The 24,097-nt window shown below is 39.1% G+C and overlaps 1 protein-coding gene across 1 annotated transcript; it reads right to left on the bottom strand.

Annotated features, from left to right (window-relative positions):
- Positions 1–1,804: 1,804 nt before the first annotated feature.
- Positions 1,805–3,220, bottom strand: LOC138884087 (uncharacterized). The gene is made up of 3 exons (XM_070164832.1): positions 2,820–3,220; positions 2,290–2,330; positions 1,805–2,208 (listed from the first exon to the last, which is right to left on the bottom strand). Exons 1-3 carry the CDS (start codon positions 3,218–3,220, stop codon positions 1,805–1,807), a joined length of 846 nt encoding a protein of 281 aa, XP_070020933.1.
- Positions 3,221–24,097: the final 20,877 nt, after the last annotated feature.

Here is a 24,097-nt window from a genome sequence, read left to right as displayed (position 1 = left end):
TCCTCAAAAGGCACCTATATTTTGAATGCATAGCATAATTTTTTGTCACAGCTATGCAAAATTATAATTTCAGAAGTAATATGAAGGTATCATGTTATTAATTTCTTTGTTTCTCTCAAGTGTTGATTTGTCCATTGCGCTTGTTAGTATTAGTTCATGACTAAGTGTAATTGAACTACAAATTCAAAGTTAAGGACCAAGTGTCCTTAACTTTTGAACTTTGAACTCAAAGTTAAGGACTACCTGTCCTTAACTTTTGAACGTGTAATTAAAACTTAAGAACTGCCTGTCCTTAACTTTTGAACTTGAATCAAAGTTAAGGACTCATGTCCTTAACTTTTGAACCTGCAACTCAAATTTAAGGACAAACAATCCTTAACTTTTGAACTTTGAACTCAAAGTTAAGGACTGCCTATCCTTAACGTTTGAACATGTAATTCAAACATAAGGACTGCTTGTTTTTAACTTTTGAACCTGCAAGTCAAACTTAAAGACTCTTGTCCTTAACTTTTCAACTTGAAACTCAAAGTTAAGGATAGACAGTCCTTAACTTTTGAACTTTGAACTTAAAGTTAAGGACTGCATGTCCTTAACTTTTGAACCTGTAACTCAAAGTTAAGGACTGCCTGTCCTTAACTTTTGAACCTGCAAGTCAAACTTAAGGATTCCTGTCCTTAACTTTTGAAATTGAAACTCAAAGTTAAGGACATAATGTCCTTAACTTTTGAACCTACAAGTTAAACTTAAGGACTGTCTGTCCTTAACTTTTGAACTTACAAGTCAAACTTAAGGACTCCTGTCCTTAACTTTTCAACTTGAAACTCAAAGTTAAGAACAAACAGTCCCTAACTTTTGAACAAGCAGGTCAAACTTAAGAACTCATGTTCTTAACTTTTAAACTTTGAACTCAAAAGAAACAAAAAGAACGTAAGCAGAAAGAAATTTTGAAAATTCAGACATCTGCTCAAATAAGAATAATCTAAATGAATCCAATTTATAGCAAAAACTTAAAAGAGTCGATAAACATAAGTGGATATATCTGCTATTCTCTATGCTTTCTTGAAAATGGATGGACTACTGGAGAATATATACAAGTTGTTCTATTATGACCAATTCTTCTGCAACGACCACATTTGAATGTTATTTTTGATGATTCGGTAGCTAGAATATGCCTTTTCTTCTGCCTTCTACCTGGTGACACTTTAAAATCTGGAGGTTTAACAATTTGTGACTTAACACTCTCTGGTACAATCCAAGAATCAGTATGTCCTACAAGATGTATTTGTCTTTCATATATTTTCAGCCAAGATTCCTTTAAGTACCAGTGCGACCAAAAGTTGGACTTCTTGATGTTTCTCTTCTCGATAGATGCAATTGCATGTATGCATGGTAATTCATCAAATTGAAACTGAAAACAATTACATGTTCTTTTGTGTAAGTCCACCAAGAAAGTTATTCCTTCTTCTTCAACTCTAGAATGCCATGAATCAACAGGGAAGACCTTCAATGTTGAAAAATTATAAGTTAGTACATTATGTTAAATTATATTAAAATCATAAGCTAAACATAGAACATAATACTTACATTCAAAGTAAATGCTAAATCTATCTTTTTTTTTCAATTCCTCCTCTACCCAACAAGAAACATCATAAAACGTTCCTTCTGCTTCATTTATTCTTGCATAAAACCAATGTTGTAGCTTCACTTGAATGAAATCCATCATTATTAATATAGGCATCTCCCTTGCTTCTAATAGGACAGAATTCATTGACTCAACTATGTTTGTTGTGAGCATGTCATATCTTCATCGTGGACTACAAGAACGTGCCCACCTTTCCGGTGGTTCTTCCATCAAGTTGTCATAAGTCTTCTTATCTACTTTTGCTATATCTGACATGTATAGATCAAATTCTTTGCGCCTGTATACTCTTGCAGCACTTTGAAAAAGTTTTATGACCTCACTTTTCACTTTCCTTCGCTTTAGGTTCTGCTCCAAATGATAGATGCAAATCCCATGATGGCTTTCAGGATATACCTTTGCAATGCCATATGCAATAGCTTGATGCATGTCTGATAAAAAAATTAAATTCTCACAGCTCCCAATTGCATTGCGAAGCTGACTAAAGTACCACTCATAGGAATTGTTATTTTCAGATTCTGCTATTCCAAAGGCTAGTGGAAAAATTTGGTTATTTGCATCATTTGAAACTGAAATCATTAAAACACCATGAAATTTTGACTTCAAAAAAGTTGCATCAACAACAATCACTGGTCTATGATGATTTCAACCAGATATTGATGATCCATATGCATAAAACATATAAACAAACCTGGAAATACAGTATGAAACAAGGTTAACAGTATGAAACAAGGTTAACAGAAGTTAAGGACAGGTAGTCCTGAACTTCAGATTACAAGGCCAAAAGTTAAGGACAAGTAGTCCTGTAGTTAGACTTACAAGGTCAAAAGTTAAGGACAGTCAGTCCTTACCTTAGAGTTAAAAGTTATAAAGTTAAGGACATGCAATCCTTAACTTTGAATTACAAGTTCAAAAGTTAAGGACAGCCAGTCCTGAACTTCTGGTTACAAGCTCAAAAGTTAACTGGTTAAAAACAACATGTCCTAAATTTTATAAAACGGACTAATAAACTTTTTTTATTGTTTACCTGTTGTTGTCGTCTATCTTTATGTTAGTATATGTTCCCGGGTTTTTACTTCTCATCATATATAAGTACGAAGACAATAATTCATAATTCTCTTCAGGAGTTCCTCTTATTAAAGCGGAAGCAAGTTGAATAGCACATCACGCTTTGTGATACCCAATGTCTAGTCCATGCAATTTTTGCATCTCTGCCATGACAAAAGCTAGTATAACTTCAAACCTTGGGTCTCGAAGATTGTCGATAATGTAACCACTAATCAACTTTGAAGTTGCATGCCTTTGATCAACTTTCATATTGTTAATAGAGCAGTCATGCTTTTTCTCAATCTTTACTATCTTGAACAGTGTTGAATCTTTAATTCTGAAAGCACGCACACACCACCCACACCTATCATCATTACATTTCAACGAATATCTTGTTGAGCTTGATCTAGCAACCTTGAATTCAAAATGTCCTTTAATTGCTATATTCGAAAAACAGTTAATTATACTCTTCTTTTTGTCAAATACTGATCCCACTTTTATTTCATCCAATGAAGCATTTTCTCTTAATATCATAGTTGGGGATTCTTTTTGTTTCAAATTTGATCTTCATCTAGTTAGTTGAGTAGAGGTTTTTTCAACAACTTCTTCGATTACCGATGCACTCTCTAAGACTTGAATACCCAAAGCTTGTTCGTTGTCAATCTCTATAATGCTTTGTCTTTCTACTTAAATAAAATCAAATGGTTGAGCTTCAACCATATCTATTTCTATTATTTATTGGCATTTGTTTTGATTGTCATATTGAGTTTCTCTGTTGACATGTGTTTGAAACACCTCTTCAGTTATTGGTTGAGGTTCAACCATATCTATTTCCATTATCTATTGGCATTTGTTTTGATTGTCATGTTGAGTTTCTCTATTGACATGTTCAAAGTTGCTTGTTGATCCAAAAACTCTTTCCGAAATATCAACAATGAAACGACAACCCTTGAAGAGTGAATGCATTTTTAGTAACTCTATACATGTGTGAAGATCCATATCTTTGGATACAAGCATTCCCTTGCTTGTTCCAAGGTTGATATCAAACCATATCACTGCTACAAACTTGTCTCTTTCCAATTCAATAACTTCAAAGATCTGTTTAATGAAATCTTGAAACCGAATTGCCTCAGGTACTAGAGCAAGCTTTGTTTGATGATCAAGATACTTATAATCTTCAGTCCATCTACCATTAAAAGCAACTATAATGCATATTGTTTCCATCCTGCAAGTCAAGAGAATGGGAAACTCAAGACATATTTTATAGAGCAATCCTTGTATGATTAAGAACAGGTACTGTAAGTTCAAGACCAAGTTACGGACCAAGTGTCCTTAACTTTTGAACTTGGAATTCAAAGTTAAGGACTGCCCGTCCTTAACTTTTGAACCTGTAATTCAAACTTAAGGACTCCTGTCCTTAACTTTTGAACCTGCAAGTCAAACTTAAGGACTCCTGTCCTTAATGTTTGAACTTGAAATCCAAAGTTAAGGACCAAGTGTCCTTAACTTTTGAACTTGAAACTTGAAGTTAAGGACTCCATGTCCTTAACTTTTTAACTTGGAACTCTAAGTTAAGGACCAATTGTCCTTAACTATTAAACATGCAAGTCAAAGTTCATGACGAAATGTCCTTAACTATTGAACTTGAAACTTGAAGTTAAGGACTACATGTCCTTAACTTTTTAACTTATAACTGTAAGTTCAGGACCAAGTGTCCTGAACTTTTCAACTTGAAACTCAAACTTCAGGACCAAGTGTCCTTAACTTTTTCAAAACAATTTGCAAAACTATGACAGTATGTCCTTAATATACAGAAGAACAATAACAAAGTTAAGGACATTGTGTCCTTAACTTTTTCAATTCAATTTGCAAAATGAGGACACTATGTCCTTAATATTATATGCTCAATTTTTATAGAATTATCACAGGACGCGATGTACTTAACCTTATCAATCCAGAAATTCAAAAAAAATATCAAAATTCTACTTACTGTATAAAAATCAATAGAAATCGAAAAAAGTATAACTATGTCGAAATAAAAATCAATAGAAACACACAAAAGTATAACTTACTGTAAATCTATGTCAATTGTTGGACGAGAAGGTTGATTCTACAGTTTGAAATCGAAAGAGAATCTTCTGCAATTTCGACGATCACAGTGAAGTAGTTAGCGCTGCTTCTGCTGCTACAGCTGATCGTTAATAAAAGCGTAGGTATAAGTTACAGCATAAGGGTATTTTCGTCCAGTCAGGTATAAGTTTATTAAACCAGTGGCTAAATACTAAAGACATTTAAAACACTGACTTTAAAATAAAGACAAGTGCTATTAGTGGCTATTTGTGCACATCACCCCATTTTCTATAGTCTATAGAGAGTCATTTTCTCAATATAGATATATGGATAATATTTTGGTTGAAGTTGAAATAAGAGCAGTTGAAGTTAAAGTTGCCACCCATTTGACCATAGGAAATTTTTCATTTTTTTTGAAATTTTTTCACTTTTTTCGGAATGAGTGTTTGTCCATGAAAATTTCAAATTTCACTTGAAGATAAATTTCAGGATTTTTTGGAAATTTGAAAAACTCCAAAAAAACTATTTTTTATTTTTATTTTTTATTTTCGCTTCAAATTACTCACAAAAATTCAAAAACAGTTTCAAATTGTATTAATGTCCAAACACAATTTTAATTTTCAAATACTATTTTCACTTAATTATTTGTTTTACTTTTTTCAAAATTTTACCATTCTTATGTCCAAACGCCCACAAAAGAGTATTTGAAGGATAATGCTTCATCTTATATTCAAGTGCTTAATTTAGTTGTGTTATCAAGCTATTTTTCTTTTTGGCGATTTAAATAAAAATATTTACGAAGCATGTTTCAGAGTTGAAAAAGAGTACAATGAGCATTGTAAAAAGAATGTGATTAGCCACAAGTCATAAGTTCAAACCACTAAAAATAGATAGTTAAGTAGAGAAGAATAGAGAGCACATTTATTATTCATCTAAAAAAAGACCAATTGGTTAGGTTGTTTGGGATAAGGCGATAGGTATATGTATAGGTCCTAATTTGATCGACCACAGCATATAGTGAGTATGACCAGTGACCTAAAACCTACGAGTCGGACACAGGGGTACGACCCAGAGGTGGAAGGAGAGACGCCATCGTATTAGCATTGTATTTGGCGTGGTAGATATTCCTTAATCCGTCGCCCCCACGATTAAGGGAAATCTCTCAATATATAAGAGGGATTCGAGCTTTGTAATAGGTTTTTTTGGAGTTTGGAATATACAAAATTATTATCTCTCTCTCTTTCTACTATTATCTCTCTGTTGTTCTTATCTCTCTCTACTATTATCATCCTAGAGTTTATTATCTTCGGCTACGATTTACCCCTTCATCTTTGATTAATTTGCTTAAAAAGAACTTAAAATCTTTTGAGTCAAACAATTTGGCGTCGTCTGTGGGTATTTCCATAGCCGAAATCATAGTTCTCATCTAGGTTATTGAAAGTGACGATTACTGTTCTTCAAACTCCATAAAAACCAACAATGGCGGAGAAAGAAGCAAGGCTGAAGATGATAGCAGATGTCTCAAACAACCTCTTAAGCTCCCTCAACGAATTCGGTAGAGAAGACACCGAGAATACAACACCAAGAGATACACCGGAGGGGGATATCTCACCCTCTCCATACGAGGATATGATGGTCTTGCGCGAAAGGGGAGCTTCCACGTCCATGACGAGGGAAACACCACCAACAATTAAAAAGCTGCTGGAGGAGTGGTTGACAAGTGCTCTGAGCAACATGCTCGAAAAATCCCCTCAAGGAAATGTCGAAGACTTACCAACGATAGAAATCGTAGCTACCATCGGCGAGACAGGCACTACGAGAACGAGCAACACCCGCACTGTCATCGATGCAAGAGACGATGCACTCATGACCATCCTAAAGAAAATGGAAGATATGGAAAACGAGAACAAAGCACTCCGTGATCAAATGATAGAGAACTAGGAAAGGGTTGACAAAATACCTGGCGCCCCTAAGCTACTACCAAAATGCGATGTGGGCCGATTTGTCGAACAACTATACAGTGAGGGAGCTGCTCCTCACCCCATCCCGAAAAGATTTAAAATGCCGCCACACTTGAGATTATACGACAGGACCATAGATCTAGAGGATTATCTAATCCATTACGTCACTGCGGTAAAGGGCAATGCCCTATCAAAAAAAACAAGTACCATCTGTGCTATTAAAAAGGTTCGGTGAGACTTTGACAGGAGGAGCATTAACATGGTACTCCCAGCTACCAACACGATCGATATCAACATTTGAGGAGATGGAGGATAAATTCGCCACCGCTCATGCAGGGGCGAAGAAGGCTGAAGCTAGGGTCAATGACATCTTCGCCATCAGGCAAACGACGGGCGAGAGACTCCGAGACTTCCTGGCCCGATTCAATAGAGTAAGGATGGGCTTGCCGAATGTGTCAGAAGGAATGGCGGTAGCGGCCTTCCAAAATGGGTTAAACAGGAACGGATCAAAGGCAACCAAAAAATTGCTCAACAGACTCATGAAGTACCTCCACCATATGGGAAGAAATTCACAACGCCTGTTGTGCCAAGGTAAGGACAGACGAAGACGATCTAAATGACCTGACTCAGCGACTAACGTCAGTTCAAACCGAGGCAAGGAAAGATCGATGTAACGATGGGCGAAGAGATCAACCCCCGCGTTTCAATCGAGAAAGGCATCAACCTTATGTCATAACATCTAACCTGCCTCCTCCAAGGCATACGGATGTCGTGCTACGACACACCGCATCCCTTCGAAATGAAAGTGGTATGCCTCCACTGTTATCTACTTAGAACTTTTGTGTTTCCCCTTCAAAGATAGTGTACACACTGGAGAAGTTGGGCACGAAGGTCCAATGGCGACAAAAAATGAAATCGGACCCAAGCGCGAGAAGGTCAAACGTCCTCTGTGAATTTTATCAGGAAAAAGGAAACAAGACCGAAGATTGCATAGGCCTACGGCAAGAAGTGGTCAGGATGTTGAAACAGGGGTACCTGAAAGAACTGCTCAGCGATAAAGGAAGGGCCAACTTCGCCAGAGGACGTGACCCATCTCAAGGACCTCCAAAGTCGCCATCACCGGCACGTATCATACGGATGATCATTAGTGGTGGAGACGACTAAGTAATCAACCATGTGAAGTTCACCACCATGCACAAACTCAAATGGACGGTCGCCTATGAACGATATGATGACCTCAAAGATAGTATCATCTTCGAAAAGTCAGATGCCGACGGTTTGTCTTTGCCTCATTATGACGCTTTGGTTATAACATTATGCATCGCTGATACAGATGTAAAAAGAATCATGGTAGATGACAGAAGCGACATGTGTATTATTCACCAGAGAGTTCTCACGCAAATGAGGCTCGAGGATAAAATAATACCGCGTTGCATAACACTAACGGGTTTTAACAATGTAGTAGAGCGGACATCTGGGGAAATAGCACTGCCAGTCTTAGCAGGGGGAGTCACGATGGAAACCACATTCCACATCATAAACCAGGAAACAACCTATAACGCCATCATAGGACGCCCATGGATACATGCCGTACGAGTCGTCCCCTCAAGCTTCTATCAAGTAATCAAATTTCCCACCGCATAGGGAATATTCAGCATCCAAGGCGAGCTGCGTACCGCCCAGGAATGCTATCGGATCGCCCAAGATTGCACGCACACCAAACAACTGAAAGGTGCAAGTACGAAGGCATAACAATTAGCCATGTCGGGAACTAAACCCGACCCACCAACAGAGTCCATCAGAGACCCAGACATCATAGAAGTCTGCAAGATAACTATAGAGGACCTCGACCCAGTCAGTTGGACGACATCGACACCGCAAAAAAGGCTTACATCGAGCATAACCTCTTAGATCCAGGTAAGTACCGTGAATTTTTAACTAACAACGTCGATTTTTTTTCCTTTTCCCACTCAGATATGCCATGAATCCCAAAGGACATCGCCACTCATAGGTTGAATGTCGACCCACTCTATCCGCCGGTACGACATATGAGGAAAAAATTCAATGCCACAATCAATGAAGCGGTCAGCGAAGAAGTGGACAAATTACTCACCAATGGTTCCATCAGAGAATTGAAATACCCCCAGTGGGTCGCTAATATGGTCATGGTCAAAAAGAAGAACGGGAAATGGCGAATATGTGTGGACTTTGTCACACCTCCTTTTTCCGCACCCGAGAGGGTACAAGGGAGTTTTTCCAATTAAAGGACAATCGAAACGGGATTTGCTTATTTATTTCAGAGTCGCCACTTGGGAGATTTAGGGTGTCCCAAGTCACCAATTTTAATCCCGAATCGAGGAAAAGAATGACTCCATATTACAGTCTGCGTACCAGAAATCCGGATAAGGAATTCTGTTAACCCGGGAGAAGGTGTTAGGCATTCCCGAGTTCCGTGGTTCTAGCACGGTCGCTCAACTGTTATATTCGGCTTGATTATCTGATTTTATACAAATATGAACTTATGTGCAAATTTTAACTTTTTACCGCTCTCATAATTATTATTATTAAGAATGTGAACATCGCTTAAAACATGTCTTTGGACTGCGTCACATGAAATGTACCCACAATCCGGAACATATTTTATTTGACGTTTTGGGATTTGGATTTGGGTCGCATGAAATGCACACCCAAGTTTAAGAAAGTAGATTATTAAACACGCACCTAAAGAGACTATCGTGTTATTATTTTGGGAAGGCCGTGAAATTCGCTAAACGACCCTCCTGAATTCTAAGTAATTTAAAACAAGCATTTACTGAGGGCCCCGCAATTTGTATTTTTATTCGGCGAGGCTCATCTCATTCATTATTTTTTAAAAAGGAGTTTGCAACGTCATGGAAATGCATCTCAGACCACGCCACAATCAATGTACCCGTGATTAGAGACACCTTTCGACTCCGTTGAGATTTGGATTTGGGTCACCTAAGTGTGCACCCGAGTTAGGGAGAATAAATTATTAAAGGCGCGCCTAAGGCAACTAGCGCATTATTATTTTGGGTAGGGCCGTGGAATTTGCTAAATGGCCCGTCCCGGAATCTAAGTATTTAATGCATATATTCTGTGAGGGCTCCGTAATCTGTACATTTTTTATTTTTGTGAAGCTCGGCTCGTTTTTTTTTATTTTTTATTATTTTTTTTATTTTTTTAAAAGGATGCCATTTTTTATGCCTTTAACAATACTAAACCTTACATCACCTTTACAACTAAAATCTCATAATTCGTCAGAAATTTAATAAAATGAGTTTAGCGAAGGAGTGTTTCGGAAGTAGTAACAACAAGTACTAATGCTAGTTTTGTCCGAATAAACTAAGCGAGGGAAGAGACGAACAAATTAACGTCAAACTTGTGTCATAGAACAACTAACCCAACTTAATTAAATGACATCAAATAAATAAGAATAACATAACGACGAATGAACAAAATGCATACGGTGAAAACATAATCAGAAAATTATCATACCAATTTCTATATTGCATCTTCGAACATTTAACGTAACGTTTCCTTATCTAATACTTGAGGTTTACTAACCTGAACAAACAGAAACGGATAGAGCCATGGACCAACCCTCTACATCGACCTCCACGAACAACCTCGACGTACCGGACCTCGACGAACAAAAACGACCTCAATGGAAACTGAAAACTCGGCCAAAACTGTCAACGCACGAGATGTTGTCTGCTACTGGACTTTCTCGACGCAGCAGGTTGGTGCGAGAAAATGTAACAGAAGGGGTCGTTTGGATGTGAGGAAGGAGGAGGCTATGGAGATTGGAGGGTCGTTTGGGCAGTGGTCGATGGGGCTGGTAGTTTGGATGGTCGCTGGACGTGAAGAGTAGGTTGTTTGACGGGATGTTAGGTGGTGGCGTTTGGACCAGATGGTGATGGAGTCGACGGGGGAGTTGGTTGCGACAGTAGTGATGGGTTCACGGAGGTGGTGTTTGGTGGTGGTGACAGTAAGGTCGAGGAAGGAGAAGAAGTGGTCGTGGGGCTGGTTGGTTCAGCAGGTGGTCGACGGAGTGATGGTTGAGGATCAGTGACGACGCAGCAGCAACAGCTGTGGTCGTCGGCTTCAATGGAGGAGTGGTCGTGTGGGCGGTGATGGAGTAGAAGAACGCAGCAACAGCTGCCCACGTTCCGATGAGGGGGTAGTGACGACGGGGAGCTGGTGGTTGGGACAGAGGGAGTGGTGGCTTCGGGACGGAAAGGGTCGAGGTTTTCTGGTTTTTTCTCTAGGGTTTTCGTATGTTCTTCTGTTTTGAAGAAGAAACATGAACAGTGCTTCTTCCCTAAAAAATCTGTCCGTTTCTCAAGTCTGTCTCCTTTGCATTTTGTAGTTTTTGCCCAAGAAAATGGACCCCCATGCGTGGTGGGGTTCAAGACTTGTATCCCCACGCGTGGTGGGGTTCCCCGTGTACGGTGTTCCGTCCGTGTTCCCCACGCGTGTCCCCCATGTGTGGTGGACTCGGATTATTATGGGCTAGGCCCGAAAATTAGGCCTAAAAACGGGTAGTTTAAACCCAAATATTATTCTTTTGCCCGGACCCGAGATTAAGAACACAACGTTACTCAACTACTCCTATATAAATAAAATAACTACAAAAATAAGACTAATATTTAAAACAAAACTAGATCTTTTTAAATATTTTTTCAAGATTAAAATAGCTACAAAACATTAATAAAACTATTTTTGTAATTTTAGTTTTTTAATATAAAGATAAAATATTAAGTAATATTTTTTTTGTATTTTTCAAAATTAAAATGACTACAAAACATTAATACAATTATATTTTTGGTAATTTCGAAATTATATAAAGTACAAAAATAAAGTACAATTTTTGTATTTTTTCAAGTTTATGAGAAATACATAAACTAAAATTTATATATATATATTTTGTAATTTTTTCCTTTTGCGACGAAATAAAGTAAAAATAGTCAAAATAGTTATATTAGACCTAAATTAAATATTTAAGCTAAAAATGTAAAAATTCCCGAGGAGGGTCAAAAATCACGTGTCTACAGCTGCCCCTCTTTGACTGGAAACACGAAGAGTTTTCCGACAAAGAACGACTAGATATGTTTTTGACCCGACCATTATTTGGAGGGACTACACTAAGGAAAGTAAGGGGATGTGACCGAGCCCTGGTATCTGAGTTGCCTACATATCCTTGGTTATACAGGAATCATGCCACGTGTAGTTCGGAGCTGAGAGAGATGGTAGAGTGTACCGAGGTGAAGAGCCGATCGAGGTGCCGTTCCGTTGAGGTTCCGGTCCGTGGTCCTGTCATTACATAAAAAATGAAAACTGAAAAAGACTAACTAAGCCTATCAGCTGCTAGTTACAAGAATTCCTATCTTTAAGTCTTCTGAAACTTGGTCTTGAGTCTTGAATGGTGCTTCATACAGACTTTGGATTTGAACCTTGATACTTGCGAGTTGTAGGTGCTAGTTCTTGAGCAGACCACTTATGTTCTCCACTTCCGTACTTTGGATTCATTTTTTTCTCTTTTTTTTCTTGTTGTTTTTTTGTGACCAGCTTTTGTTGACCATCTCAGACTGTTGACTCGCATTCTTGAGGCGAGCTTCTGCTATTTATAACTTGGTCGAATGCTGGGGATTTTTGTTGTAACCTTCTGCCGTCCAGTGGGTCACTGCTTGGTCTTGAAAAATGTTCCTCTGTTCTATAGGTGGACTCCTGACTTCTTCGATCTTCGACATACAACAACCTCCGTTCTACAGGCGGGTCCCTGACAACCAAAACAAACAAAATTTCCTAACCCAGTTTGTACTGGGAAGATTTGTGAGTCGTTAGCAAAATTGTAACTCATTTACACTACTGATGCAATGATGAGAGTAAACTAAAGACTAAACTAGGATGTGCATCTCCTACGAGTAAAACCAAAAACTCTTGCTAGCAAATGCGTCTGCTAAAATAAAACCTCAATGACTCAAACTAGGAAGTGCGTCTCCTATGGTCGAATCGGAATGAGCTAAACTAGGAAGTGCGTCTCCTAAGGGTGAAAACTTCAGTGACTAGAACTAGGAAGTGCGTCTCCTATGAATAAAATCTCGATTTAGGAAGTGCGTCTCCTAAAAAACTTGAAAGACCTTGATTAGGAAGTGCGTCTCCTACGGGTAAACTTCAAAAACTGGACTAGGAATTGTGTCTCCTATGGTCGAACTTAAAATGAATCAAACTAGGAAGTGCATCTCCTAAGGGTGAAAACTCAATTCCGGAAGTGCGTCTCCTGAAATAAAGTAAATCTTAAATGAACCAGACTAGGAAGTGCGTCTCCTAAAGCAAAAGTATAACCTGAGCGAACCAGACTAGGAAGTGCGTCTCCTAATAATGAAAACTTAATTCAGGAAGTGCGTTTCCTATGCATGAAATTAAACTTAGGAAGTGCGTCTCCTAGGGGTAAAATAGTCTTAGGAAGTGCGTCTCCTATGGGTGAAACCTTAATGATTTTGAACTAGGAAGTGCGTCTCCTATGAATGAAAATAATTTAGGAAGTGCGTCTCCTATGCGTGAAATCTTAATTTAGGAAGTGCGTCTCCTATGGGATAAAAGTAAACTTAGGAAGTGCGTCTCCTATGGGCAAAACTAAACTTTAAGGAAGTGCGTCTCCTATTGGGTACAATAAACTTAGGAAGTGCGTCTCCTGTGGGTACAATAAACTTAGGAAGTGCGTCTCCTATTGGTAGAACTGAACTTGGGAAGTGCGTCTCCTATGGTAAAACTGAACTTAGGAAGTGCGTCTCCTATTGGTAGAACTGAACTTAGGAAGTGCGTCTCCTATGGTAAAACTGAACTTTAGGAAGTGCGTCTCCTATGGTAAAACTGAACTTAGGAAGTGCGTCTCCTATTGGGTACAATAAACTTAGGAAGTGCGTCTCCTATTGGGAAAAACTAAACTTAGGAAGTGCATCTCCTATTGGTAAAACTTACTTAGGAAGTGCATCTCCTATGGGTACAACTATACTTAGGAAGTGCGTCTCCTGTTGGTGAAATAAACTTAGGAAGTGCGTCTCCTATTGGTGAAACTTTTCTTAGGAAGTGCGTCTCCTATTGGTGAAATTATTTTTAGGAAGTGCGTCTCCTATTGGTGAAACTTATCTTAGGATGTGCGTCTCCTGTTGGTGAAACTGACTTAGGATGTGCGTCTCCTCTTGGTGAAATTAACTTAGGAAGTGCGTCTCCTACTGGTGAAACTTACTTAGGAAGTGCGTCTCCTATTGGTGAAACTATTCTTAGGAAGTGCGTCTCCTATTGGTGAAACTTATCTTAGGAAGTGCGTCTCCTATTGGTGAAATTATTTTTAGGAAGTGCGTCTCCTATTGGTGAAACTTACTTAGGAAGTGCGTCTCCTATTGGTGAAACTATTCTTAGGAAGTGCGTCTCCTTAGGAAGTGCATCTCCTATTGGTGAAACTATTCTTAGGAAGTGCGTCTCCTATTGGTGAAACTTGCTTAGGAAGTGCGTCTCCTATTGGTGAAACTTATCTTAGGAAGTGCGTCTCCTTAGGAAGTGCGTCTCCTATTGGTGAAATTATTCTTAGGAAGTGCGTCTCCTTAGGAAGTGCATCTCCTATTGGTGAAATTATTCTTAGGAAGTGCGTCTCCTATTGGTGAAACTTGCTTAGGAAGTGCGTCTCCTATTGGTGAAACTTATCTTAGGAAGTGCGTCTCCTTAGGAAGTGCGTCTCCTATTGGTGAAATTATTTTTAGGAAGTGCGTCTCCTATCGGTGAAACTTACTTAGGAAGTGCGTCTCCTATTGGTGAAGCTATTCTTAGGAAGTGCGTCTCCTTAGGAAGTGCGTCTCCTATTGGTGAAATTATTTTTAGGAAGTGCGTCTCCTATTGGTGAAACTTAACTTAGGATGTGCGTCTCCTATTGGTAAAAATAAACTTTAGGAGGAAATACATCTCCTATGGGTAAAAAACAAACTTAGGAGGAAATGCATCTCCTAAGGGTGAAACTAAAACAAACTTAGGAGGAAATGCATCTCCTATGGGTGAAACTAAAACAAACTTAGGAGGAAATGCATCTCCTATGGGTGAAACTAAAACAAACTTAGGAGGAAATGCATCTCCTATGGGTAAAGACGTGGAATGTATTCCCTTGTTATACAAGTGGGCGCCTAAAATATGAAATGGACAAACAAAAAGTATTCCTCTCGTTATTCAGGTGGGCGCCTGTCTAAACTAAGACATAAAAGTATTCCTCTCGTTATACAGGTGGGCGCCTATTTAAACTAAGACTGAAAAGTATTCCTCTCGTTATACAGGTGGGCGCCTGGTGCTAAAGATATGAAAAATGATAGGCCCGCATTATACTGGTGGGTGACCTAGAACAGAAATGAAAAGACAGAAATGTATTCCTCTCGTTATTCAGGTGGGCGCCTGTCTTCAACAATAACTTTGAAAATAAGATCCTATTTGAGGGCGATGATCCCAACATATCCTATTTGAGGGCGGATGAACCCAACATATCCTGTTTGAGGGCGGATGAACCCAACATATCCTGTTTGAGGGCGGATGAACCCGACATATCCTATTTGAGGGCGGATGAACCCGACATATCCTATTTGAGGGCGGATGAACCCGCATATCCTGTTTGAGGGCGGATGAACCCAGCATATCCTGTTTGAGGGCGGATGAACCCGATATATCCTGTTTGAGGGCGGATGAACCCAGCATATCCTGTTTGAGGGCGGATGAACCCGACATATCCTGTTTGAGGGCGGATGAACCCGACATATCCTATTTGAGGGCGGGTGAACCCGAACTATCTTATTCGAGGGCGGATGAACCCGAAATATCCTGTTTGAGGGCGGATGAACCCGACATATCCTATTTGAGGGCGGATGAACCCGAACTATCCTATTCGAGGGCGGATGAACCCGACATATCTTGTTTGAGGGCGGATGAACCCGACATATCCTATTTGAGGGTGGATGAACCCGTCATATCCTATTCGAGGGCGGATGAACCCTACATATCCTATTCGAGGGCGGATGGCCCAAAATATCCTATTCGATGGCGGATAAACCCAACATATCCTATTTGATGGCGGATGAACCTGACATATCCTATTCGAGGGCGGATGAACCCGTCATATCCTATTCGAGGGCGGATGAACCCTAACTATCCTATTCGAGGGCGGATGACCCAAAATATCCTATTCGAGGGCGGATGAACCCAAAATATCTTTTAAAACTTGAAAATGTCTTACCTCAAAACTTGCTGGGGATTATTTACTTACCTGCTGGGGGATAAGTGTTATGAGCTGGGGATAACGCTGTTGAGGATAACACTGCTGGGGGATTTGTATTCCTTCAAAATTGGTGATCCCCTCTTCTGAAACCTGCTGGGAGCAACACTGGCCCTTTGCCTTTCCAAACACAAGTTTCAATCTTTTTGTTCGGTCTGCTAAGGATTCAGCTTCCTTTATTAAAACTTGGGGATAACACTGGTTCAAAGATCAGCTCCCTTGAGACTGGTGTTATCTTTCTTCTTCCCCAAATGGGCACCCGCCTTCAAGAAAATTTTCACAATGAGAAAATTTTCTGCCCCGGTTTGATGATTTTCTTTATGGCCTGTCTTTCCGCCATCAATAACGTTCATTTTCCCTGTTTCTAAATCAAAGAAAATTTTGTTAGTTTAAAACATGGTAAGCGGTCATGCCACTCTTGTTGTGGATGGTTTCCTCTTTCTCCTTTCCCAGCTTTGTGTTCCATTATGCTATCACAACTTGCTGGGGATGAAATTAATTATTGACACTGGCCCATCCCTTTTATCAATCTCATCTTGATGGGGATACCCTTCTTGACACGGGTTTTGCGCATGTTCCTTCCTGACTTGTACCACTTGGGTGTACTAGTCAGATCTCGTCTTGCATAATTGGAAAGCTGATGGCCTATTTTGAAGTCATTTCCCACTGGTTCTGATCAAACAGACTCTACTGGGGAATGTTTCTATGAAAGGATAAAGACAAACAAAAGGGGAACCGAATAAAAGACAAAGGAAAAAGATGACTCTTTAACAAAAGAAACTATAAATAAAAGCCTACCAAACGCCGATACCGACTCTAATAATCATGACATACACATGTGGCCTATCCTCTGCCGTCAATCGTCTTTAAAGACCTTCCCTTGACGATTCCCCATCTGATTCCCAATCTTATTCGACTTGTAGTGCCCGAAGGGTTTTCACTATCAAGCCTCTCTCATTTTGGTTTTTCTCTCAGCTTTCATCGCCTTATGGTGCCTGTGAAGGTTTTCACCGATAAGACTCTCTCATTTGTATCACTTTTCAGCTGGGGATTTGGAGTGTTGCCGGTATGACTCTTTCTGTTGGAGATTAGAGTCCTTTCTGCTGTGGAACAGAATGTTAGGTTCGCCGGTAAGACTCTTCATTTGTCTGACTTGGCATCTTTTGAAGACTGATCAGAAGGTCTTTCTTTGGACCGTAATGTAGGTTTTTGGATAGGGCTAGAAAGAAAGGGTATAAAAGGCTCAAAAAATACATTAATTTTGGGTTATTAGTTACAACCTTCGGAATTAGATTTATTTACAACAAACGCAACCTTTGCCCCAGTTTCTTGCTTGGGGATATTTTAATTGATTTTTTTTTCATTTTTCAAAACTATGACCGAGCCGTGAAGCGCCTACGTATCCTCTTTGAGGAATCAGGTCAAACGTAGTTCCCAATTCCTTTTTTTTCATTTGACTTTCTTTTATTTTTTTGTTATCATTTCTCTTTTCTTTTCTCTTTTCCCTTTTTTTTCGTTTTGTTGTTTTCTTTCTTTCCTTTTTTTTTTTCGTTGCTACTGGTTCCGAACGAGGGGTATGAAAGAAAATAAATAAGGCTCAAAAGGGGTAATGAATGATAAAGTGTTTAGGTAGCAGAACAAAATGCCTTCGTCATTCCAGTCTTCAAAACATGCCAAGTGCAAACAATACAATTTAAATTTGTAGTCTCTTCTGATGGTGCTGGACTTGACAATTATATTCAACATCTGTTTGTTCATTTGTCACTTCTAAAGCACCGTTGGGCGACACTCTCATTCTCATTATTATGAACGACCCTCATGCCAATTTGGCGAATCTTTGCTTTTTAACGGTTTTCTTTGTGTTTAACTTGCCCCAGTTCCACATGACTCGGGTCCTGAATAATCTCAACCGTCCTTATTTCCTTTAAATGGTCTGATCATCTTTTCGGGGTTTTATGATTAACTTTAAGATTAGGCCCAAACTGTGTGCACATGTCATGTCACTAGAATCGACGTTGAATAAAATGATAAAAGGACTAAACAAAAGAAAATTGGAAATAATAAAAGACCGGATTTTGCATTAGACTACCGGTGAAATGGTTTGAATAACAAAACAAAACAAACCAGAACAAAATCCTAAACAACCCTGACAAAACTTAAACAGACCGCTATGACAAAACGGAAAGATAAGCGGCAAGATATTGACACAAAACAATCCGAATGACAATCCTAATGATCCGAACAACAGAAATGACAACCAAATAAGCCACCAACAAGCTTCTCTCTTGCTAACCAAGGAACGGAGCGTCCTCCCACTTTATCAAAACTAGCATCTCAGCCACCGAGCTTCGCATCAGTATTGTCCAGCCCATTGCCAGCTTCAATATCATCACCTCCGTCAACAAGTTCCCGATAGGATTCAAGTGCTTCTGTTATCAGGCATGATCCTTGCAGAGTGTGTATCATGAGGTGCAAGTAAAGGATTCTGGGTGTCATTGTTCGGCTTACCACAAACCAACCACCTTAACTTTCTTTGCGATTCAAAGCGAAACAGGTTAGAATGGACTCCGTCGGTCCCCATTATTAATAACATCTTTTTTTCTTTTTCTTTTTTTTTTTCTTTCTTTTTCCGATTTTTTTTTTCCATTTTTCTTCATTTTTTTCGATTTGTTTTCTCATTTTTTTCTTTTCTTTTCCCTTTTTTTCATTTCTTTTTTTTTTTGCTTTTCTTTTTGTTGTGGTCGAATCTTATGGAGATTGCCTACGTATCATGACCCTGCATGAATCAGACCTTGCGTAGTTCGGACCAATAAGAGATAAACAATACTCAACATTTTTTTTTATTTTCATATTAAAACAAACTAGGTTTCAAAGGTTTGAAGATGACCTACAAACTCGAAAATCAAACAACCCACGTGTTCTAATTAAAAGATTTACAAACTCCAAAGCAAATGGCCAGCTTCCTTTCGACAAATGCAACCAAATGGTTATTTTTGCAAATGTGGCCCCTTCTAAATTTCACATGAATTTTTGAGGCCGGGGAGGATTATTTTATGACACTTTACACACTTGTCCACTCTTTTACGAAAATAACCTTTCGACAACTGAAAGATACTCTAAGGCTATTTCGGCAAGAACGGTTTAAGACGCGGCCGAAGCTGGCTTGGATTATTTTTTGACAAAATTCAAACGGTATTCACCTGACCGTTGACTTTTTTTTTCTTTTCAAACATGGTGTTGCAAACACGGCCCTTCAGCGCCTCGGGGACGAAGATTTATAAGGTTGTGGGGGTCAACTGGACCAAATCTTAAACAGGACCCAAAAAGCGACTGTTTATGCAAAGTCAGCCTTCCGGCGTCACTTTCGGGAACATTCGGCTATTTTTGACAAAACAACATCACCCGACTTATTTATGACCCTCTTTTTTTGACATGTTTTTTATTTATTTATTTTTTTGGTATTTTAGCAAAAGGTGGGGCTGGACACCGCCCGACTTGTTTATGACAAAATTAAAATTTTGACACGTTTTTTATTTATTTATTTTGGCTATTTAGTAAAATGGGGTTGGACCCGATGAGGGTTGCCTACGTATCTCACATCCGGTGAGAATCAAACCCGCGTAGTTCGGGCAAATAAACTATTTTTGAGAAGACCCTTTTCCATTTTCTATATTTTTTTTACAACAAACAAACAAACTATTATTTTCATTCATAACAAACTAACAAACTAACAAAAAACATAAAACATTCCTTCTTCTTTTTTACAAAATTTCGGCAGAGTTTCAACACTACTTGGACATTGATTTTTTCTAAAAATAAGTAGTTATATCTCTACGCTGTTATTTTCTCCTCTTTTTCACGATTTTTTTTATATGTGGAAAATAATGAAAACATACAAAATCTTTTGAATTTTCATGCTTTTTTTTATGTATTTTTATTTTTTATATTTATTATTATTTTTCAAAAATGTGGCATGGGAAACATAAGGATTTCCAAGACATCTTGGATTTCGCAAATGTTCCCCATGCGTTTTTCCCAACATGTGAAGCATGGGGGACATAGGGAATTCCAAGACTTCTTGGATTCCACAAATGTTCCCCATGTGCTTTTTCCCAAAAATGAAGCGTGGGGGACATAGGGAATTCCAAGACTTCTTGGATTCTACAATGTTCCCCATGTGCTTAATTAACATAATAGCATGCTTATCTAAAAAATCGTGCAACTTTCTTATTTAACGTGATCATCATGATAAAGGAGTGTCATTTGTCCGCAAATATCATTGGTCTGCCAAATGACCCATTCACCCTTAAATAAATACAACATGTAGCACATAGGATGCCAAAAGATGGTCTATTATTTTCAGGTTGCTTGTCCTAGACGGACCCAACCCCTGTGTTGAGTCCCCTAAGTCAAATGCACATGATGCAAATAAACGTTCCTACTAGGGATCCGGCATGAAGCTGAGTTATTCTAGGTTCAAAACCTGGGTGTTTGTTCTAGACCTGGCTTACCCGAGCGGACAGCTCGAGCCGAGGGGGGGCAGCGTACCGGGAATACAGAAGCTTCACAGGCTTAGCAACTTGTCTGAACCTCATTCTAAATTGGGATTTGACACTATACAGAAAAGAAGTCGTATGAAGTACACCCTTCTTCATGATTTAGAAGACTCAGAGAGGATATGGGTTTCGGCACAGTTTATATACAGTTCACGTAATATCAAAGCGGTAAAAGGCAACCAATTAGCACATTAAGCACAGATCATGTAAAAAAATCAGATAAAGCTGAACATAACAATTTATTCTAAGCTCGATTTCTAACCCTGAACCAGTGGTTCTGGGTCTGTTCCCCAGCAGAGTCGCCAGAGCTGTCACACCTCCTTTTTCCGCACCCGAGAGGGTACAAGGGAGTTTTTCCAATTAAAGGACAATCGAAACGGGATTTGCTTATTTATTTCAGAGTCACCACTTGGGAGATTTAGGGTGTCCCAAGTCACCAATTTTAATCCCGAATCGAGGAAAAGAATGACTCCATATTACAGTCTGCGTACCAAAAATCCGGATAAGGAATTCTGTTAACCCGGGAGAAGGTGTTAGGCATTCCCGAGTTCTGTGGTTCTAGCACGGTCGCTCAACTGTTATATTCGGCTTGATTATCTGATTTTATACAAATATGAACTTATGTGCAGATTTTAACTTTTTACCGCTCTCATAATTATTATTATTAAGAATGTGAACATCGCTTAAAACATGTCTTTGGACTGCGTCACATGAAATGTACCCACAATCCGGAACATATTTTATTTGACGTTTTGGGATTTGGATTTGGGTCGCATGAAATGCACACCCAAGTTTAAGAAAGTAGATTATTAAACACGCACCTAAAGAGACTATCGTGTTATTATTTTGGGAAGGCCGTGAAATTCGCTAAACGGCCCTCCTGAATTCTAAGTAATTTAAAACAAGCATTTACTGAGGGCCCCGCAATTTGTATTTTTATTCGGCGAGGCTCATCTCATTCATTATTTTTTAAAAAGGAGTTTGCAACGTCATGGAAATGCATCTCAGACCACGCCACAATCAATGTACCCGTGATTAGAGACACCTTTCGACTCCGTTGAGATTTGGATTTGGGTCACCTAAGTGTGCACCCGAGTTAGGGAGAATAAATTATTAAAGGCGTGCCTAAGGCAACTAGCGCATTATTATTTTGGGTAGGGCCGTGGAATTTGCTAAACGGCTCGTCCCGGAATCTAAGTATTTAATGCATATATTCTGTGAGGGCTCCGTAATCTGTACATTTTTTATTTTTGAGAAGCTCTGCTCGTTTTTTTTTGTTTTTTTATTATTTTTTTTTATTTTTTTAAAAGGATGCCATTTTTATGCCTTTAACAATACTAAACCTTATAGCCCCTTTACAACTAAAATCTCATAATTCGTCAGAAATTTAATAAAATGAGTTTAGCGAAGGAGTGTTTCGGAAGTAGTAACAACAAGTACTAATGCTAGTTTTGTCCGAATGAATTAAGCGAGGGAAGAGACGAACAAATTAACGTCAAACTTGTGTCATAGAACAACTAACCCAACTTAATTAAATGACATCAAATAAACAAGAATAACATAACGACGAATGAACAAAATGCATACGGTGAAAACATAATCAGAAAATTATCATACCAATTTCTATATTGCATCTTCGAACATTTAACGTAACGTTTCCTTATCTAATACTTGAGGTTTACTAACCTGAACAAACAGAAACGGATAGAGCCATGGACCAACCCTCTACATCGACCTCCACGAACAACCTCGACGTACCGGACCTCGACGAACAAAAACGACCTCAATGGAAACTGAAAACTCGGCCAAAACTGTCAACGCACGAGATGTTGGCTGCTACTGGACTTTCTCGACGCAACAGGTTGGTGCGAGAAAATGTAACAGAAGGGGTCGTTTGGATGTGAGGAAGGAGGAGGCTATGGAGATTGGAGGGTCGTTTGGGCAGTGGTCGATGGGGCTGGTAGTTTGGATGGTCGCTGGACGTGAGGAGTAGGTTGTTTGACGGGATGTTAGGTGGTGGCGTTTGGACTAGATGGTGATGGAGTCGACGGGGGAGTTGGTTGCGACAGTAGTGATGGGTTCACGGAGGTGGTGTTTGGTGGTGGTGACAGTAAGGTCGAGGAAGGAGAAGAAGTGGTCGTGGGGCTGGTTGGTTCAGCAGGTGGTCGACGGAGTGATGGTTGAGGATTAGTGACGACGCAGCAGCAACAACTGTGGTCGTCGGCTTCAATGGAGGAGTGGTCGTGTGGGCGGTGATGGAGTAGAAGAACGCAGCAACAGCTGCCCACGTTCCGACGAGGGGGTAGTGACGACGGGGAGCTGGTGGTTGGGACAGAGGGAGTGGTGGTTTCGGGACGGAAAGGGTCGAGATTTTCTGTTTTTTTCTCTAGGGTTTTCGTATGTTCTTCTGTTTTGAAGAAGAAACATGAACAGTGCTTCTTCCCTAAAAAATCTGTCCGTTTCTCAAGTCTGTCTCCTTTGCATTTTGTAGTTTTTGCCCAAGAAAATGGACCCCCATGCGTGGTGGGGTTCAAGACTTGTGTCCCCCACGCGTGGTGGGGTTCCCCGTGTACGGTGTTCCGTCCGTGTTCCCCACGCGTGTCCCCCATGTGTGGTGGACTTGAATTATTATGGGCTATGCTCAAAAATTAGGCCTAAAAACGGGTAGTTTAAACCCAAATATTATTCTTTTGCCCGAACCCGAGATTAAGAACACAACGTTGCTCAACTACTCCTATATAAATAAAATAACTACAAAAATAAGACTAATATTTAAAACAAAACTAGATCTTTTTTAATATTTTTTCAAGATTAAAATAGCTACAAAACATTAATAAAACTATTTTTGTAATTTTAGTTTTTTAATATAAAGATAAAATATTAAGTAATATTTTTTTTGTATTTTTCAAAATTAAAATGACTACAAAACATTAATACAATTATATTTTTGGTAATTTCGAAATTATATAAAGTACAAAAATAAAGTATAATTTTTGTATTTTTTCACGTTTATGAGAAATACATAAACTAAAATTTTTATATATATTTTTTGTAATTTTTTCCTTTTGCGACGAAATAAAGTAAAAATAGTCAAAATAGCTATATTAGACCTAAATTAAATATTTAAGCTAAAAATGTAAAAATTTCCGGGGAGGGTCAAAAATCACGTGTCTACAGACTTCACCGACCTAAACAAAGCATGCCCAAAAAACTCCTTCCTACTACCCCATATCGACCAACTGATTGATGCGACAACAGGGCACGAACTGCTGAGTTTTTTGGATGCCTACTCCGGTTATAACCAAATTCTAATGGCCGAAGAGGATCGGGAAAAAATGACTTTCATCACTCACCAAGGAACTTACTGCTATAAAGTGATGTTGTTCGGACTCAAGAATGCAGGGGCCACTTACTAGAGGTTAGTCACCAAAATGTTCAAGGAACAACTTGGCAAGACAATGGAGGTCTATATCGATGATATGCTGGTAAAGTCGGC

The sequence above is a fragment of the Nicotiana sylvestris genome, chromosome 2, assembly GCF_000393655.2.
Source record: "Nicotiana sylvestris chromosome 2, ASM39365v2, whole genome shotgun sequence".
NCBI lineage: Eukaryota > Viridiplantae > Streptophyta > Magnoliopsida > Solanales > Solanaceae > Nicotiana > Nicotiana sylvestris.
Note: the sequence above shows the minus strand (reverse complement) of the source record. Positions and strands in the feature narration are given on the sequence as shown.

Excerpts from the sequence above, each read along its gene's own strand:
- LOC138884087 (XM_070164832.1), bottom strand. The coding sequence starts at position 3,220 with ATGATATTAAGAGAAAATGCTTCATTGGATGAAATAAAAGTGGGATCA. Across the intron at positions 2,331-2,819 it reads TTGCATGGACTAGACATTGG|GTTTGTTTATATGTTTTATG; the intron begins GTATCACAAAGC and ends CTGTATTTCCAG. Across the intron at positions 2,209-2,289 it reads ATATGGATCATCAATATCTG|TTTCAAATGATGCAAATAAC; the intron begins GTTGAAATCATC and ends TAATGATTTCAG.